Source organism: Ostrea edulis, chromosome 1, assembly GCF_947568905.1.
Source record: "Ostrea edulis chromosome 1, xbOstEdul1.1, whole genome shotgun sequence".
NCBI classification, from domain to species: domain Eukaryota; kingdom Metazoa; phylum Mollusca; class Bivalvia; order Ostreida; family Ostreidae; genus Ostrea; species Ostrea edulis.
The window spans coordinates 95,114,613-95,134,751 of NC_079164.1; the positions used below are offsets into that span (position 1 = coordinate 95,114,613).

Below are 20,139 nucleotides of genomic sequence, written 5' to 3' on the forward strand. Positions count from 1 at the left end.
GAATGTCTGCAAAATTCAACAACACTTGGTATATCTGGCGTAAAGTCTTTTGGCAAAACAGTCTTTTTCACATTATAAGCTGGCAGTGAAGATCCTTTGGCTTCAAATCTGTATCATATAGGGTCGTGACAAAATTGAATTCTTCTTCAAACGTTTGACCTGTGCAAGCCTTAATTACGAGGTTTTCAAGATTAACATAAGTTTTGTAACCTGGTTGGTCAAATCTAGATTTTATGCCAGCTAAAAGCAGATCTAATGCCTCGTAGAAATCTTTCCTATACATATCTGCACACGATGAAAAAGTATGTGCTGCTGTCCCATCATCAAGTTTACGAGGAATTTTGCGTTTTCTAGGAAGAACAGGATCATCGATGTTCATCCGTTTTGCTTTTCAACAACTTCCTCGTAAAACTGAGTGAAGATTGTCTCATCTCGGAGACTTTGCAAAGCACTCATTGTCGTTGATGCCATTTTTTGACCATCACTCGCCTAGAGATTTGGAGCCTGCAGAGCCCTTGCCAAATTATCACTATAACGTAAAGGTTTTTCACTCAGTAAACACCCAAAGAAGAAATCAAACCTGCACATATAAGCAGCCACTCCCCTAATTCTGTTTCTCATTTCTACCTCACGCACGTATTGGAGGTTTTCATCCCAAACATTTCTTAAAATTTCATAGTTTGACAAAATGCTCAAAAATGTGTCGGCTTTTATTGTCCATCTTGTGGGACACAAAACCCTTATTCCCGCTGACGTTTTCTCTAGATTTTGGGCATTTTTTAATGTCTTGAAAATCATCTCCCTTCTTGGAGATTCTTTAATCAACTTTGTTATATCCTTTGCAATGTCCAGGGTGTCTCTAAGCAACTTACATCCCTTAATAGAATCACTGCAAGCTAGGTTAAGAGCATGACCATAACAGTGTATGTAAAGGGCTCTAGGTTCAAGTGCATGAATTTGTGTTGCAACACCTGTCTTTGAACCAGCCATAGAAGCAGCCATGTCATAACACTGGCCTCGTACTTTGTTGATAGGCAGATCGAACCTCAAAAGGGCATCTTTAATTGCTAGGGTTATTGAATTAGCCCCAATGTCAGAAAGACAGTACATCCCTAATAAATCTTCATGAACGGTAAAATGTTGATCAACCCATCGAATGCATAAAACAAGTTGCTCTTTGTTGGAAGTATCTCGTGTTTCGTTTGCCATTATTGAAAAGAATTCAGACAATTTGATGAAAGCAACAATTTGTCGCAAAACCTGCAACCCCATCACCTGCAAAATTTCATTTTGTATATCTGGAGCAACATACTTATTTGTCTTGCGTTGTAGCCGTTCCTGAAGCTGGGGATCGCGTTTAGCCTCTAGCATGAGAAGTTGATTAAAGTTCGAGTTTTTCTCGTCTTTGTCACCCCGAAGAGCAATTCCCTGTCGAGCAAGAAACTTCAAAATGTTTGTGATTTTAAGCAAATTCTCTCTGTTAGACTTCTTCTCGACTTCGTGCGTATTTGAAAGACATTCTCCAACATTTTTAACCTCCTCCTTTATCGTAAACTCCTTTTCCATTGCCTCTTTTTGGCAATCACTTTTCTCGTGTGCGGCGAATTTTGTGGTTGCTTTTTTCCAGTTTTTAAAACCACTGGGTATGAAAGCTTTTTCTTTCTTGTGACAACTGAGAGTCTACTTCTGAAAATGATTTTATGCAAGGAAAACAGAATACTGTACAACATCTTTGATTTCTACATAATGAAACCAAGACCACCGATCAAACCAGGAGGCATTGAAAGATCTCATCTTTTTACCAACCTTTTTTGCTGGAAATAAAATATTCCGTGGCTGATTTGGGGTACTACCGATCTCTGGTGTATGCCATTTTTCATATACAACCTGGGCCTTTTGAACTGGTATTTCTGAGATATCATCTTCTGAAGAAGAAGAAAAATCAATAAAGGAAGCAACCTTAACATGTTTGTCTGTTTCTTTGTTTGCAGTTTCCCCCAATTTACCTGTTTCAATAGACTCCACATTTGTGTTAGACTCCAAGAGTGGGGAAGGACTATCTTGTGATTGTTTTGGTTTAATGAGCGATGAGGTTCAGAATCCTCAAAGGATAACCTCGAACGCTTTGAAAGAGGTTCCTTATGGTTGTGAATACAGGCAACAAAATGATTAGGTGTCCAAACATCTATTTTTGTAGCAGTTGTTTGAGTCCACATGATGTGGATAGCATCCTGATATTCTTTAGCATCAGCACGGTCAAGAGGAACAATAAGCTGATTATGATCTTGTCTGTTTACACCAGGGTTTTGCACCTCGGGGAAAATCGACATGATTGGTTTCTGTAAAACGTTAGAAGCTACGAACATATGTAAAAGGCTTGAATAGTAACCGTTCTGGGTTGTTTTTATTGTTTCCTTTTGTAACGAAGCAATCAAATCACCAGTAATTAAACACTTTTCTGACAGGGAACTTTCAAGGACATATTGAAGTGAACTTTTGTTTGTGGACATGGTCACAAAAGTGTTTTCATTCGTATAGCGCTTCAAGTTTGAAACAAGTTCAAACACAATTCGTACCCTCATTTCCTTAAAATTGTCCTCATGTCCAAACACAAAAAAAAGAGAGAGTTCTGAATAAACAATTCCCATCACCATATATCTAAATCGGGATAAGCTCAGAAGGAGCATCATTTGGATAAAACTCTGAGGAAACAGCATCTTTTCGAATATTCGAAGTTGGGATATTAGGTATGCTTGTTGGAAGAGGATATTTCGTAAAAATTTGCCCTTTGAGTCTAACAAGAAAACTTAGTGCTCCCCATCCCTTTTTTCCTGCATTCCTTGCTTCTTCGTGCACTGTTTCGAAAAATGCCTTTCTTTCGTCCGTCTAGGCATACATTGTGAAATATAATCAAATTTAAAACTGTGCGGAAGGTTGATCTTACACTGATACGATAGTGTCTACTTTGGACCAAGAATGAAACAGGTCTTGACAGCCTGAGTCTTTACTTTTGAAAAAGTTGTTACACGTGATGACTACGTCACATTGGGGGTGTTACGTCACTGATAAATAGTACTTCACACATTGTCGGGTTTACCTTTACCATAAAAACTGTGATGATAAAAAAGTCAACAATTCGTCATATTAGCTTTACAAAAAGATTTTAAATATATACAAACGTTGAACTGGTATTAGGGCAGTTGGGCATAGACATTTTTGTATCAAGACGAAGTTTCTATGAACAAGCTATCTAATGAATTATTAGACCTTGAAAGTTAGTCAAGGTCACACATATTAGATACCTTTTGATCATTCGTCCCTTGCGAGATTTTTTCACTCGTATGAGTCGTCAATAAATACCGGTAGAGGACTTTAAACGACACTAGTGCCGGGCACTTGGCAAAGGAACAGTCACTACATATCATAGATTTGACGCCAGATACGGAGCTGGGAACGAGAACCGAACCATTACCTCATGATTACGACCTTTTGGATGATGCCCTAAGAAATTTTAAGGCATAAAGTGCTTTTCATAATATATTTTTTTAATTTAAGCTAAAGGACAGTCACACTGACTGACTCTGAGTCTCATTGAATAAAATGAACTTTCTGATTAAAAATAATTATACATTACACTATATGTGAATTTTACGTGGCTCTTTGGTTAGAGAGTTTGCGACCGCGAAGTCGTAGTTCGAGTCTCATTCCTGCCCAGACCACGTCGACCTAAAATGAAAATATAGATAGTGGTTGCTCCTTTGCCAAACTCTCGGCTGCTGGAAATGATGATCTTGGGTCTTTCGGACATGATCTTTAAATCAGAGATCTTTTGGATGAGACCTTAATATCTGAGGTCACGACAGGCGTTAGCACGATAAAGAACCCTCACTGCTACGGCCTTGAGCGTCATTCATTTATCTAAATTTGTGGTACTTCACCTTCACGGGATCATGTCTCGATACTAGTTGAAAACTCTCGAAGGTACATAAAAGTAACAAACAAAATTCCATAGACACAAATTATTTTATTTCTATATGTATATTTCGTATATGAATACTTAATATTCCCATGGCCAGGATTTTGTATTGTCACAAACAAATGTGAGAGGAGGAACGGAGTCATTGTCGTGAGAATGTATCAGGTTACTGGCTTGTACGTTATTAATAAGCGCATCCTGATATGAAAAGTAGAACATTCTAGGTGATGCAGTCGAAACCTTAAATACTGCTGAACAGGATTTGTAGAGTTGTTTCCCTTGAACTGATGTTAGACAGAGAGGTCGACACAACCGTCCACAGGAGTCATACGCGGTAAACAACACCTCTCCCTCACCGTATTTCGGGTTCTTTATCCCGACCGTTGTCGTAGTGATAGAAATTGGTTTTCTCTCGTCTACGATGGCAAATTCCTTGTACGTTCCAACATAGTTTAATCCATTTGAGGTTACAAACACTTTAAAAGCTCCCGAATTCACTCCATGACAAGAATTGTTTAAGGTTTCTCTTGGATGGTTTCCATGAAAAGTAGGATCACTACCCTCTAAATTTGTAGACCTGTTGTAGAACACACGGACTGGTATATAGACCCATCGTTTGAGCTCGACCACACCATCAATTAGAAAAGTATTCGTGAAGGATCGCTGGAGTGCAGAAACTGGTCGCACGTTGGTGTTTAGTGATGAGTGAGTTTGTTGAGTTGCAGACACATCGCGTCGTTTTCGTGACTGGCCGGCTCTGGCAGCGAAAGCAGCAGCAACTACTTGGGGAGCAACGGGAGCGCTACCAATTGTATCGGGACGATTACGGTTATCTGAAAATGGCGATGAGCGGAATCTTGCACCTCCAGGAATTGGTCCACGGCTCTGTGCTCGAGTACGTGATTCTGATGGAACATTTTGGCTGGCGGGAGCTTGACCTGGTTGAGTGCTAAAACCACCAAAGCCTTGAGCCCCTGCAGGCAACATCGACGTTGGGCGGGTACGTGATACACAGACAAACCTACTTTGATCGCAATATAAATGGGGGCTACGATTGCATCTATTTCGACATTTTGGGAGGGGTTGATATCTTACTAAGTTTGCTATGAACCTTGATAGACCCTGAATATTTCTCAATGGTCTGGAGTAGGGTCGGAAGTCGATGAAATCGTTGGCAGCATGCCCAGGAGGAGTCATAGCCGGATAATCCATTCTCGGATTAATGCCAGAACGCAACTGTTTTCGTCTAAATATTTCATACACGTGATCAATAAATGCATGATGATTGAAGAATATGGGATCATATGCAGCTGTATTGGTGAGACCTAAATGGCCCCCTACCCATGTGTGTGGGCCATTGTGATGACCCTCCAGACTGAAGATGTAGTCGGCGCCTTGTTTGGGTTCTACTATTTCTTGATATCTCCTGCGACTCAACACAGCTGAGAGACCTTCTTTAGTGAACAAGGAACTGTCACCTATTAAGAAAGTTTATTGGTCGTTAACGAAAGACTACAGGAAGGAAGAATTTTGAAAATGAAACAATTCTAACATTTCTGTTTCACGTTGAACGTTTGATTTTTATTTTCATTTTTATGAACTCTTGATTGTAATACAGTCAAAACTTGTTATCTCGAACTCGACGGAATGAGAAAAAACTTCGAGATATTCCTCGATGGTAAAATACTTAAAGAATAAATAAGTGGTTGGGATTTCCAAATCACTTCGACATATCCATGATATTCGAGATATAGGTGTTCGAGATACTGAGGTTCAACTGTATATTAGAACTATTACTAACTTCGTACCTGTTCCAATATTTCTTACAAGTGGATCTCCCAGTATTGTTCTCATGTTTTGGAACGGTCCGGTCATAACATCGCCGTCACCATTTCCGAAAAACATGTCACTCCAAAGAACGGACATGGTAGGATCCGTCATGTCGTGGTCAACTGTCGAGTCCCAGTAGGGAATAGGCGCACCACAAGCCGTCTCTAAACTGAAGATTAAAGACCTGAAGTCAATTCTCTCTCTCTCTCTCTCTCTCTCTCTCTCTCTCTCTCTCTCTCTCTTTCTCTCTCATGATGAGTGCATTACCATCTATTATAACCCCGTAACACTCGAAATTTTATCACGCACATTGTGACATTTTCGCTATAATAAATGTGATGTATATACATGTATATAGAAATGATACTCACAGTAGTAAATATATCCTATGCCAAGGTATGAAGGCAGGACCCCCGTGGGCAGTGGCTAAAACTTGTCCGGAATGTAGAACGGACAAGGTTTGGTAGGTATTGCGACCAGCCTGTGGCGGTTCTACTGACTGAAAGCATATTGCATCTAAAGTGTTATAATAGTTATCTGACGTTCTTTAACAATGTTTAGATGACAGCTAGTTTTTAAAATGCCAGAAATATTCATTATAATAAAGAAAGATGAGCATACCTTGCGTTTAATCGTGGATATGATTTTCTAATGATTAGATGTATATTATTATTAGACAAGAGATGTTTGTAAAACACATATGCCCCCCATGGTGCAAAATTGAAAAGGGTTATACACACACACATCATTTAATTGAGAGTAGTATCATCAATTCAAAATATTGAGCAGACAATATCTTCCTATGTCAAGAGTGGATTGACCATGTGACCTAAAACTCAATAGGGGTCATCAACTCCTGAAGATGTACCAGTGTGCCAAGTTTGATGTCTGTCAAGCAAAGGGTTCTCAAGATATTGAACGGACAGTATATTCCTATGTCCAATTTGACCCTTGACTTTTGACCATGTGACCTTAAAATAATTAGTAGTCATCTTCTCCTGAAGATGTACCAGTGTACCAAGTTTGATGTTTATCAAGCAAAGGGTTCTCAAGATATTGAACGGACAGTATATTCCTATGTACAGTTTAACCCTTGACCTTTGACCACGCGACCTCAAAATCAATAGGTGTCATCTTCTTTTGACGATGTACCAGTGTACCAAGTTTCATGTCTGTCAAGCAAAGGGTTCTCAAGATATGGAGCAGACAGTATATTCTAATGTCCAGTTTGACCCTTGACCTTTGACCATGTGACCTCAAAATCAATAGGGGTCGTCTTCTCCTGAAGACGTACCAGTGTACCACGTTTGATGTCTGTCAAGCAAAGGGTTCTCAAGATATTGAACGGACAGTATATTCCTATGTCCAGTTTGACCCTTGACCTTTAAACATGTGACCTCAAAATAAATAGGGGTAATTTTCTCTTGAAGATGTACCAGTGTACCAAGTTTGATGTCTGTCAAGCGAAGGGTTCTCAAAATATTGAACGGACAGTATATTCCTGTCTAGTGTGACCCCTGACCTTAGACCATGTGACCTCAAAATCAATAGTGGTCGTCTTCTCCTGAAGTCGTATCAGTGTACCACGTTTGATGTCTGTCAAGAAAAGGGTTCTCAAGATACTGAGCAGACAGTATATTCCCATGTCAGGTTTGACCCTTGACCTTTGACCATGTGACCTCAAAATCAATAGGGGTAATCTTCTCTTGAAGATGTACCAGTGTATCAAGTTTGATGTCTGTCAAGCAAAGGGTTCTCGAGATATTTAACGGACAGTATATTCCTATGTCCAGTTTGACCTTTGACCATGTGACCTCAAAATCGATGGGGGTCATCTTCTTCTGAAGATGTACTGGCATACCAAGTTTGATGTCTGCCAAGCAAAGGGTTCTCTAGATATTGAATGGTCAGTATATTCCTATGCCCAGTTTGACCCTTGACCTTTGACCATATGACCTCAAAATCTATAGGGGTCATCTACTCCTTAGGATGTACCAGTGTGCCAAGTTTGATGTCTTTCAAGCAAAGGGTTCTCAAGATATTGAGCGGACATTATATTCCAATGTCGAGAGTAGATTGACCTTTGACCTTTTGACCTCAAAAACAATAGGGATCCTCTTCTACTCATAACTAACCCACATATGAAATATCATTATCATCAAGTGAATGGTTCTCAAGATATTGAGCGGACAACACATGGTCTACAGACCGACCGACAGGTGCAAAACAATATGCCCCCTCTTTTTCAAAGGGGGGCATAAAAAAAACAACTGTGATTTACTGTGGGCCTACACTATAAAATAATAAACTTACTTACAAATACCCAAACCTAATCTACATAAATACCCTTACAAAAATGCATTGCGGGACCCAGTAAGTGCTCTACCAAGCCCCTATCTTTGCTCCTCACGAAAATATTAACAGCTGTGAAGGAGAAACTTCCAACTTACTGTGCGACTACATTTACCAGAAGTGGTGAAAATCAAATGTGGATTCTAAAAAATTCTAAAGAACGTTTAGTAAACTTTAAATCGCAAAACTTTTCACAAATCAATAACATCAAAAACTATGACTTTTCAACAATTTACACGACCATTCCTCACGATAAATTAAAGACTAGACTTTTTGACATCATAGACAGTTGCTTCTTCAACAAAAATGGAACAGAAATATTCATATCTAGTGACCAGTCATCCAAAAAATTACTTTGTTAAGGTTGATCGATCCTCATGTAACTTATCAATATCAATGGTTGAAAGTGGAAAAACTGTATTAATTTCCACTCATTATGGTTAAATCTAATTAATAACCAAAGATGATGTTTATGTTGTGGCGGTTTTAAAGATGTCAGACATACAAAAACAGAAGTATATGTTAGCATTAGAAATCACATTTTCGTTCTGCAGAATAATTAAAATAGATAAAAACTTTGAACTGACAATTTTAAATGTCAACAGTAAAAAAAAAATGCCAATTCATAAATATGAATAAATTAATTGTGGATATTAGGGAAATCATGTATAATAGACATACAGTAGAAGATATACCAGCATAGGAGTTATTGCCCTTGACAACATTTTTTAAATCATAAATAATTGATTATCTATGGAAAATGTAAACTTTTTCAATATCAGTATTTTACCAAATTTCTTATTTTATGCAGTGAATAAGGCCGATCATAGGCCGAAATTTTGCAGCCCTTCACCGGCAGTGGTGACGTCTCCATATGAGTGAAATATTCTCGAGAGGGACGTTAAACGTGTTTGCCCTACTCTCAATTCCATATTCATTGTGGTATTTATGAGATTGATCTCAGTTCCTTTATTTGATAATTAACAAGTAGTTGCGGCTTGTGAAACTAAACCTGCCCTAACGGGGAAATAACTCTCGAGATTCAACCCTATTGGGACACATTTGAAGTGTTGTTTACCTGAAGACCAGAAAAGCATGAGTTCTAACATTTACCATTATTCAAGCGGTACCAGTTACAGGCTACACCAAAATTCCTATGATAGGCGGATGAAAAATCTGACTGATATACAAAGGAAACCAAAAGTTGTCGAGGGGGGCACTGGCAGATTGAATGATTATATATTGTTTAACGTCCCTCTCGGGAACATTTCACCCATATGGAGACGTCACCATTCCTGGTGAAGTACTGCAAAATTTGGACCTATGCACGGCGCTTATGGCCATTGAGCAGGGAGGGATTTTTATCGTGCCACACCTGCTTTGACACGGGGCCTCGGTGTTTGAGGTCTCATCCGAAGGACTGAAATATGTCAGAAAGCTTTCTTGTAAATATCAGTTTTTCTGGCTCAGTGGTTCTTGAGAAGACGATTTTTAAAGATTTTCCTTATATATTTGTATGTACAAATTTGATCCCCTATTGTGGCCCCCTCCAACCCCCAGGGGTCATGATTTGAACAAACTTGAATCTGCATTATGTCAGGAAGCTTTCATGTAAATTTCAGCTTTTCTGGCTCAGTGTTCTTGAGAAGAAGATTTTTAAATAACCCCACCCTATTTTTGTGTTTTTGTGATTGTCTCCCCTTTGAAAGGGACATAGCCCTTCGTTTGAACAAACTTGAAAGCCCTTACCCAAGGATGCTTTGTGACAAGTTTGGTTGAAATTGGCCTATTGGTTCTGGAGAAGAAGATGAAAATGTGAAAAGTTTACGACGACAGACAACGGACAAATTTTGATCAGAAAAGCTCACTTGAGCCTTCGGCTCAGGTGAGCTAAAAAGTAAATGAACAGCCTCCGAGAAAGTATCTAATGCATCTACGGACGGACAGAGCGAAACAAATATATCCCGCACTTTGGTTGCGGGGGTATCACGATCTTCATTTCGTTCAGATTATTACTTTTAATACGGAATTTTCGGGATATGCCGGAACGACCGATTATATTTGACGTTTATACATCACGGTCACGTGATAATAACCAATTGTAGGGCAAAGCTGACATCGATACATATGGTGTTTCGCTAACTGACGATCCAAGTCATTATTGGTGCTAGTACCTGGGTGTAAATTAGATGGAAGGGAAAAGGCGCATTTAGACGCGCACCATTGGATGCAGCGTGAAGTTTTACCGATATCCACAAGATGTTCCCTAGATTGATTTCCCGCGCCGACTCGCATAATTTAATCAATTGTATTTTCCTTTAAAATGGTTGTAGTGATTCCTTTCTTTCAACGCAGTATTAAGTCTTCCCCGGAAGACATGTGTCGCCTGCTAGTTCATTCTATATGTAATATATCACGTATAATGTTGAAAAAGTAAATTATTGAAATGGTTTTTGTCACTAAACAGGAAGTTGATAAGCGACAGATTCGAAAATGTCTTACACAATACAGTTGGCCACACTGATGCTCTGTGCCAAATATCAGGGAGTTGCCCCATGTGGTTCTTGAGAAAACTGTGACAGAATTTTTTTTGCTGTAAAACATTCTAAGTCCCGGCAAACAGGAAGTTGATAAGCGACAGATTCGAAAATGCCTTACACAATACAGTTGGCCACAGTGATGCTCTGTGCCAAATATCAGGGAGTTGTCCCATGTGGTTCTTGAGAAAACTGTGACAGAATTTTTTTTGCTGTAAAAAATTCTAAGTCCCGGCAAACAGGAAGTTGATAAGCGACAGATTCGAAAATGTCTTACACAATACAGTTGGCCACAGTGATGCTCTGTGCCAAATATCAGGGAGTTGCCCCGTGTGGTTCTTGAGAAAACTGTGACAGAAATTTTTTTGCTGTAAAAAATTCTAAGTCCCGGCAAACAGGAAGTTGATAAGCGACAGATTCGAAAATGTCTTACACAAAACAGTTGGCCACAGTGATGCTCTGTGCCAAATATCAGGGAGTTGCCCCGTGTGGTTCTTGAGAAAACTGTGACAGAAATTTTTTTGCTGTAAAAAATTCTAAGTCCCGGCAAACAGGAAGTTGATAAGCGACAGATTCGAAAATGTCTTACACAATACAGTTGGCCACACTGATGCTCTGTGCCAAATATCAGGGAGTTGCCCCGTGTGGTTCTTGAGAAAACTGTGACAGAATTTTTTTGTGACGACGACGCCGCCAGACGACGACGCAGGACGACGCAAGACGACGGATAGTGATCCCTATGTGTCGCCACTGCGTAACGCAGGCGACACAAAGATAGCATTTAAATGCAAGAAATTGATAGCAATTGAAATATTCCATGTTTGTTTACTTAGTTATTGTAATCCGGAAGTGACATGCCCTACAATTACGTTCAACGCGCGATAAAAGTCAGAGTAGATCTGTATCTCGAAAGTCCCGTCTTTTAATTGGTCATCGGTTTAGTTTGTTCAGTTATATTGCAGGGATATGCGGACCTCGTCAATATTTTTGCCAATTGTACAAGTATCAACCGAAATGTTGTAATTGTTAATGCGGAGAGAATATTATTACGTCAAGTGAGAAAGTAAACCTGGCCATTGACAAGTTAGGTGATCTACGCCGACGGACAGATAATCAATTAACAGACCGCCATGAAAACAAGGTGGACAAACCCAAAAACAAGAATAGTTACTAATCACTCGTAATTACTATCAATCAAGGTCACCAATCATTGTTGTACATCGAGATAGAGATAGACAAGTCTAACAAGGTGTGTGACAGTATTTCAGAACAATATTTCGGCCGGTGACAATTTGGCTGTTAGCATTGAGCCACAAATGTTGAATTGTCACTGTGGTTTTAGATATATTAGTTTATATCTGATGCGTCAAAGACGGAATTACTAAGGTAGGGGTTACCTTCTTTGGAGGTCCTGTTAAATCCAACGTGTAGATTTTTTGGGACAAAAATAATTTCAAGGATATTTTACAGAACGAATGTAATATAATTTCACATTTTCTCTCTTGAGCTACTCAGTATCATAAGAGTCTTGCTACACTGGTTCCAACATTTCTTTTATAAGCAGGATTCATATTATACTTTATTATATAGCTAATAAATAGTCTAATATAAAATCTGCGTAAAATCTAGAGAATGTTAGCGTTCAATATCCTGAGAATTTATTGAACGCTAACTTTGCATTGCGTAAATTGTATGCGCCCGAAACATTCCGAGTATGAGCGTTCAATATTGACGTTACCGTAACGACGTAAACAAGCCAAAATGGCAGACGACGGTCCTCCGAATCTGACAGAGCCGGTATTTCGATATTTACTTAAGCAAAATGTTTTACTGTACATAAATTATGATGTCCCCATTTACAAAATCAGTTTGCTTCATGCATTAATGACGGGTTAAATATTGAACAGTTAAGAAATGCATGCTGTTATTGCACACTGCCAATATTGATGAATTATCGTCTATTTTGGAGTAGTTTGAGTGAAAAGGGATATAATTTAACAACTAAATACTTTAGCTATATAATAAAAGGGTTATTGAACTTATATTGGTGAATATTGGCACGAGTTGGCTGTCAAAATGCACGAGTTTGCGAGTATTTAGGTAATTTACAAAAGCGCGTCTGATCGTGACCATTACCAAAAGTTTAAATTTCCACCGGGATGAGATATTTTGACTCGGAACGACCGAGACAATCCTTCGATATTAAGACAAGGTTGTTATTCCATATGTGAATGACGTGCTATGTAATTTAAAGAAGGTGTTGTACGTCTCATGTTAATTTCCCTAAAGGTGTTGCATGAAAAATCGAAAAAATTAAGTTATTCAAATATCTGATAAAACCAATTGGAACGTATCTCTTGATTCAATAATTTTTTTAAATAAGTTTAAAAGACGTGTATTGACAAAATTAGCCAAAATATTTCGAGTTTAAATCAAGCAATAAGTGATTTAAATGATTTTTAGCGTTAAAATGGAGGGGTATCCCCGAATTTCAGAAAAACTGCTTCCGTGAAACAAAATAAATTTAGCATTAACATGTTCTCCTCTTTAAAAAAAACTGTCGCTTTGACATTTTGTTTCACGAGGGCATTTTTTTGTAAATTTAAAAAAAATCGAAACGACTTCACTGGTATTATTCTCAACTTCACCTGTACGTTAATTTTCTTTAGTAATGTATGGTTTACTGCGTGGTCCAGTGGGTAAGGTTGTCGACTCTTATATGTAAGGATGTTTTCTATTTTTAAAACGACCGGGTTCGACTCCCTCACTAACAATTTTTTTTTTTTTTCATATTACGTTTTTCATCGAGATTTTTTTTTCTTAACTGAAACACGCTTCTAGTTTTTATATATGTTTCATGTCAAATCTCTGTTTATTACCATGTGCCGAGTTTAAAATAAGCTTCGAACCTGGACACTGTTTAGTTTGTGAATAGGACTCTCAACAAACACGCCGAATACAGCATGCAATACCTGTGTTTTAATAGTCAAGGTTGCTAACGAGAACTTGTATGTTTTTCTGAATGAAAGTTGTTGACAAAGGCATGGTTCCTTTTACGAAAACCCGTTGTGAACTATGCAAAGCTTCGGAAGAAAACCTTTTAGGCCAAGCAAGGTAAATAACCGTTAAACAGTTTGAGTTTATATGTATTCCAGTTGCAAATTGCTATATTGCATCAATTTTTACATGTGCATGTACTTCGAATAATGTTGAACTTTATTAATGCGTATTAAATTCCCATATTTTGTTTTGTGGTCAGTCATGTACAGTTGCCAATTGTTGGTTGTAGAAAATAATACAATGAGTATGAGAGCTTCTGGGCTGTAGTAGTATAGAATATTAAATATTTGATACACTCGTAACATGTAACCGTATACATTGTATCTGATACTCAGAAAAAAGAAGACAATTTAATTTTCACGATTTCAAAAATTATCTTTGGACTACACGTATAATGTATTGACACATAAAATGTTTTAGGATTGTCCCTACTACTGGGGGAATCCTTCAGGTATTTAAATGGCAAATACGCAATGAATATAAATATGAATGAAGGTCAGTTCTACGTCACGAGTGCTGGCACAGAGCTCCGATTGGGGAAAATTCCCGCTTCGGTGCAACACCTTCTTTGCCGCTCAATATGAAAGCACTTGCAACCTCAAATGTGCTTCGCGTCCAAAGACAAGCCGACGTGCTACAAAAACTGGGGGAGAAGACATAGGTTTTGGCTGACATTTTCATTTAGCCTCGTTGTACTAATCAACTCCAACCATTAACATGCCATACAAAGATGTACTATGCACACAAGGCGATACAGGACAGCGTCAGAATCAAATCGGCGTTCGAAGGTGCAAATGGTATGAAACATGTCAGACAGCATTTGACCCAATGACAGGCTGTGTTTGATAATTAGATCGTAATAACGACCATAAAATTTGCAAAATGCTGTCTTTAGATGAGACTGTTGAAACCCTCTGTAACATCAACTTATTTGTCAGTAGTCTTCCTCGATTCAAAAGAGATCATAAGCAGAACAAGCTCTTGCGTATCTTATCAGTTGAGAGACATAATCATCATATGCAGGTGATAATGGACTACTGCTACATAAAAATATGGGAAGTTGAAAATGGAGAACCTGAAGTCATCCCGTTTATAATAAAGTGTATAAAATGATATAAAATAGAAATCTTTCATTTGGGTAACTAAATTCGAATACGGGTATTTACCTCTCTTTGAAGTCTCCGGATACATCTAGCATAGCGTCGAAAGGCGCCTCCTGGACTTCTCACTTCCTGTCTGAATCGGCCCGGAAATAGTGCCTGTCGTTTATGACGTTTCGATTTTACGCTATAGCTCGCAACTTCTCGAGCTTCATTGAAAATTTGCCGGAACAGTCCATGAATGTAGTTAACGCCCTCTTGAGTGAGGTTTGTTGGAGAATTAATTTTGCCCTCAGCTATTTGTTGGTATTGGTACTGTCGGTAACAGAAGTTTTGTATTTTGGTAGTAACCTCGTCAGATGGCGTCATATTAAAAGATCGAAACTCGTAACATTCTCGTAAGGCCTCCGGGAAAGGGGATGGTTCCAGGAGTGCAGACGACAACTCCAACAGCCCAAGACATAGGAAAATGAGTACGGTATCACTCCAAGCGTTCATCCTTTTCTGGAATAAAAATGTATCGCTGTTAGGCAATAAGTAAAAATAATTCTTATGATTCACCAAAACATATAAAACTTTATCGCTTCTTTTATTAATTTCTTTAAACATACAGATAAATATATTTGTATGCCATCAATTTTACGAACTTTTTTGAAAGCCGGCTTTTGTTAATGGCAAACTATCCCTAATGATTATATATATTTTATAAATATATTCAAATAATTATTTAACACCCACCACCCAAATAATGATAGGATATAGCATTTGCATTGAGAAATTATCTATGGTAATTCAAAGTTGGATCTTTCTTGGAGTGCACAACTTTCTATAAATGACCTACCTGTCCACTTCTCCAGAAGTATCTCAACACAGCTAAATAGTTCACACGCCTATATATGGACACGGAGATTTTTGGGGGGAATTCCGAATAAAACAAATCATTGACGGATATAACGAGTGAAGTTGGGTTGTTCATTTTGCGTTTAACGTTTTAATATCGTCCATTAATCAATAATGTGTGATAAATTCGTTGTTTGCGTACTGTTCCGAAATGTTTATTGACCCCGGTAAAATAATCATAAAATGTATTCTTATAGAAGACATTCTATTAGTTAATAGGAAACATTCGATGAATTATGAGACGGTCATTTCTACGTATATACAAGCATATAAATTTCTCGATTTAGAGATTAATGTTCAATGAGAGCAAACATGTAAAACATGCATGAATTTTAACCTTTTAACGTATTTACTTTTAAATTCAAATTTTGGCATTAGAATAACTACAAAATTCACTCTTCTTGCACATTTTGAATAAATGGATTGTTAGAAACCTAAACTAAAGTGTGAATCCAATGCGCTGCAGGGAATGTGGTTAATATGACTCATGAAAATGTCTAAAAAATAAAAATTTCTACAAGGGACATGTGCATCCCTGAGGAATATGCATTCACCTGAAACCAATATTTCAAATGAAACTAAAATGAAAATAAAATAAAAACAACCACGAATTTAAAAAAAATGATTCATTATATTGCGGTATATGTAACCTCACAAACGTTGTTATTTACTTATGAATTATAGGCTAAAAACCTTTTCATTATCTTAACTTTGAACATAAAGCAAACCGTGACCTAACACGGTTTATAAAAATTGTCAAACAAATGGCTTTTGAATATTTTATCCATAAAAAGAAGTATCTTTCTGCGGAAAACAAATCTAGTTTTCCTAAATTAATTTTTTGAAGGCGATACGCTATAATGTGTATCAATTCATCGTCTTTTGGGTCTGAATATGTCGACAGTATTGTAAGCAGAGTACAGGGAAATCATGTGTTGTCACACGATGTAAAATGAACGAATTCTGGGATCATAGATTTTCTAGAAAAACGTCGTTTTTAACCCCGAAATTGTACCCAAGAATGAAAATGAAAATTCCAAAACCATATTGAACATCTACCAGACACCACCAAATATATTCCAAAATTGCGTAAAATGTAAGAGAAGTTCCGGGAACCAGGTTTTTGTTGAATACCGTTGTAAATCGACCCTCAATTGCCCTCCCCCTCCTAAGATGAAAATTAAACTATGTTACGTACACACAGGACATCACCAGTTATTTCCAAAAGATGATGTAAAATGTAAGAAGAGTTCCGATAAACAGGTTCCCCAGTTGCCCCCATGATGAAAACGGAACCTCGCTGCACACCATCAATCCTATTCCAAAAGAGCTACTGTGTAAAATGTAAGAGGACTTCTGAGATCCGCCTTTCTGTAGAAAAACATCGTTTTTCAGTCCCAAGGATAAAAATAAATATTTCGAGATCTTATTCTAGAGGACATTTTCCATAAGTTGATTGGGCTTATTCGTAAAACGTAAGAGGATTTCTGGGAATCAGGGGAATGACAAAAATCTTCAGAAGGTGGGGGTATAATTACGATTTATTCAGACGTAACGTTACACATGTAGATATAGCCCTCTTTGCTCTCGTGGAAAATAAGAGGATATGTACCGTCCTCTCTCTGTAGAAATAGTCTTTAATGCTCGAAACAGTCAATCCAATAGACTTCACGGACTAGATTTAAACCCCAGTACGATCACTTAACTGTAAATATTTTTGCTGTTGGTTCAGAAATTCCCGGATTCTTAATTAAATCAAGTATAGCATGACAAACGTTTGGTCTTTTCCATTGTAATGTATACTTTCTATTTATATTATTTAACTTTTCACGTGCATGATTTTCAATTTGTATTGTACTAGTATGTACTTCGTGATATTTTATAATATTCCATTTTGTAAAGTATGCTTTTCATCTGTATTTCAATTTTTTTTTTTAATTTGCATTGTATAATTTTCCATCTGTATGGTATCTATTTTCTGGATGCAATAAATGAAGTTATATGTTAAATGATACAAACGGATTATTATACAATGCAAGTCTACAATGCATTGCCAAATTTCAGAATACAAATAAGAAATATAGAATATACAAAGATAAATATGCATGTATACTATTTGGTGTAAAAATATTGACCAATGCGCAATCGTGATTGACAGTGAGTGTTGTTCATTGATTGATTTCCGCCACACTCAACAGTTTTTCAATTATCTGGTGGTGCCCAGTTTTTATTGGTGGAAGAGAGAACCCAGATACAATGTACCTGGGAAGAGACCACCGACTTTCCGAAAGTAAACTGGGAAACTTTTCACTTACCGGCGCGAGCGGGATTCGAACCCGCGCCGACCAGAGGTGAGACTCAGAGGCCGTGTGATTTTGAGCGCGATGCTCTTTATTCTCTTTTATTGATAATCTTCATACAATATCTATATATACTTGAACATAATAATAACTAAACACAAAATATTTAAAACATAAACATCAAAATATCATCTGTTTCTTTGGCTAAAGGATTTTTGTACAAGATTTTTTTTATAGAATATATCTTTTCTGTTTTCAGCAACACAAAATTGATATAATGATTAGATGAAATGTAATGCCTTAAAATATATTTGCATAAGTGAGATATGTCAACCTTTTTGTTTTCTTTTAGAAATATTTGTCTCCGTCTAAATCTGCTAAATCTGCAGAGTGATATAAAAAATAATAACAAAAACTACATTGCCATTTTTCGTTTCAGGTGGCAATACTGACTTAAAGACTACTAACCACTCGGCCACGGAGGCCCCTGAATGACAGTGAATCTTCAAAGGTTTATCCGTTCTTTGATTAGAACAGTCTGCTATCAATTAACAAACATTTTTTGTTCTGTCTGGTTTATAACATAGACATGATTATACACGATCAATAAAGAATGCAAATAAAAGAAATGCACTCATTCAAGATATTAAAAAAAATGCATCAATGTAAAATAGGTATCCATACACCCTGATGAAAGAAAACGGAACATGGAACCTTTGGTATGAATCCTTTTTCTTGATGTATTACAAGCAAACAAAGGCAAATATGTTTTATGGACCCTTGCCATTTTTTATACAAAACACTAAGAAAATGGCTTGTTCATTTCGCTTTAACATAATTATTTGCATGGATTACTATTCTATCAGAATACCAAGGAAAAATAACATGAATATATTTTAAACATTTAGATAGGCGTGCTTCCTGATCTTCGGATAAGACTTCTATATCTATATACATGTACCGCTTCGCTATAATCGTGTTTTACTGTTGTTTAATCTGTACACGTCCTGCCTTTGTTTTACGGGTTAATTGTTTCTTAATTGATTTGCTTTTATTAGTAGCACTTTCATCAGTGTGAAACCACCATTACCGCGTGGAAACGCCATATGATTTAATGTGTATTTGTTACGAACGTGTTCTTGTTTAAGCACAATGACTGTGTGTTGTTTTGTTTGTACTTGAAAAAGTTGCGTCATTTTCCTATTCTGTAACACGGAAACGTCAACAATATCGTGAAACAAGAGGCCCACAGGCCTTATCGGTCACCTGATTATTAGTTAAAAGTACCACTTGACGAGTAAGGGCTATGAAATCCATTCTGCACATCTAAGATTTAGCAACAATATAAAACAAGATATGGTCTTAAAACTTAAATGCCCTCGGAAGGCTTTGATGAAAGGCTTTACATAATTATATGTAACATTAACACGATATGACTAGTTTGGACTTGTCCTAGAGTCAAACCCCTAAGGTTGCAACATTCATAATTTTGGTACACCATTTCCTGCTTTTCCTAAATACATGTATATGCAGTTAGTTGTTAATGTTTATACCGTAAAAGCAAACATAAAGAAATTTTTCAAATGATAAAGGTAATAATCACTATAATAATTTTGGCGTCAGAACCTCTACCCCATGGATCATAAAATTTAAAAAATTTGGTAGAGGCCTTCCTACTCTACATCACTATACATTTAGTTTACTCATGTGCGGTTGTAGAGAAGAAGTTTGAAAATTTGTCAAGTTGGGGTAGTTTTTGCCCCGCTACTAAGGCCCCAGGGGTGCAGGAGTCCTGAAATTTACAATTTATGTCCCTCTTGTCCAAACAATGCTTCATACCAAATTTGAAAAGAATTGGAAAGGTAGTTATCAAGAAGTTTAAAAAGTTCAACGTCGCACCAGGACAACCAATTGAAATTAGAAATTTTAATTCTTATGTAAAGATATTAAAAATATTTTTCTAATTTTCTTAATGTTTCTGTTTTCCAGTTGAAAATATTGGTGGAACAATAATAGATATGTACTAAACATGTCTACTAACTCGCCAGTCTTAGCCCTGTATAGACAATGAAAAAAATCATCTA

General features: G+C 37.2%; 1 protein-coding gene across 1 annotated transcript; it reads right to left on the reverse strand.

Moving 5' to 3' along the window:
- Nucleotides 1–4,057: 4,057 nt before the first annotated feature.
- Nucleotides 4,058–15,353, reverse strand: LOC125654431 (tyrosinase-like protein 1). The gene is made up of 4 exons (XM_048884732.2): nt 14,922–15,353; nt 6,178–6,305; nt 5,785–5,975; nt 4,058–5,454 (listed from the first exon to the last, which is right to left on the reverse strand). The coding sequence occupies exons 1-4, from the start codon at nt 15,351–15,353 to the stop codon at nt 4,058–4,060; spliced, it is 2,148 nt and encodes a 715-aa protein (XP_048740689.2).
- Between the last annotated feature and the right edge of the window lie 4,786 nt (nt 15,354–20,139).

Bases quoted from the DNA above. Each gene is read 5' to 3' on its own strand.
- LOC125654431 (XM_048884732.2), bottom strand. From the start codon at position 15,353: ATGAACGCTTGGAGTGATACCGTACTCATTTTCCTATGTCTTGGGCTG. The intron at 6,306-14,921 runs GTAAATACCCGT...ATATGCTTTCAG, and splicing joins TCCGGAGACTTCAAAGAGAG to TCAGTAGAACCGCCACAGGC. The intron at 5,976-6,177 runs GTGAGTATCATT...TTTAATCTTCAG, and splicing joins CATAGGATATATTTACTACT to TTTAGAGACGGCTTGTGGTG.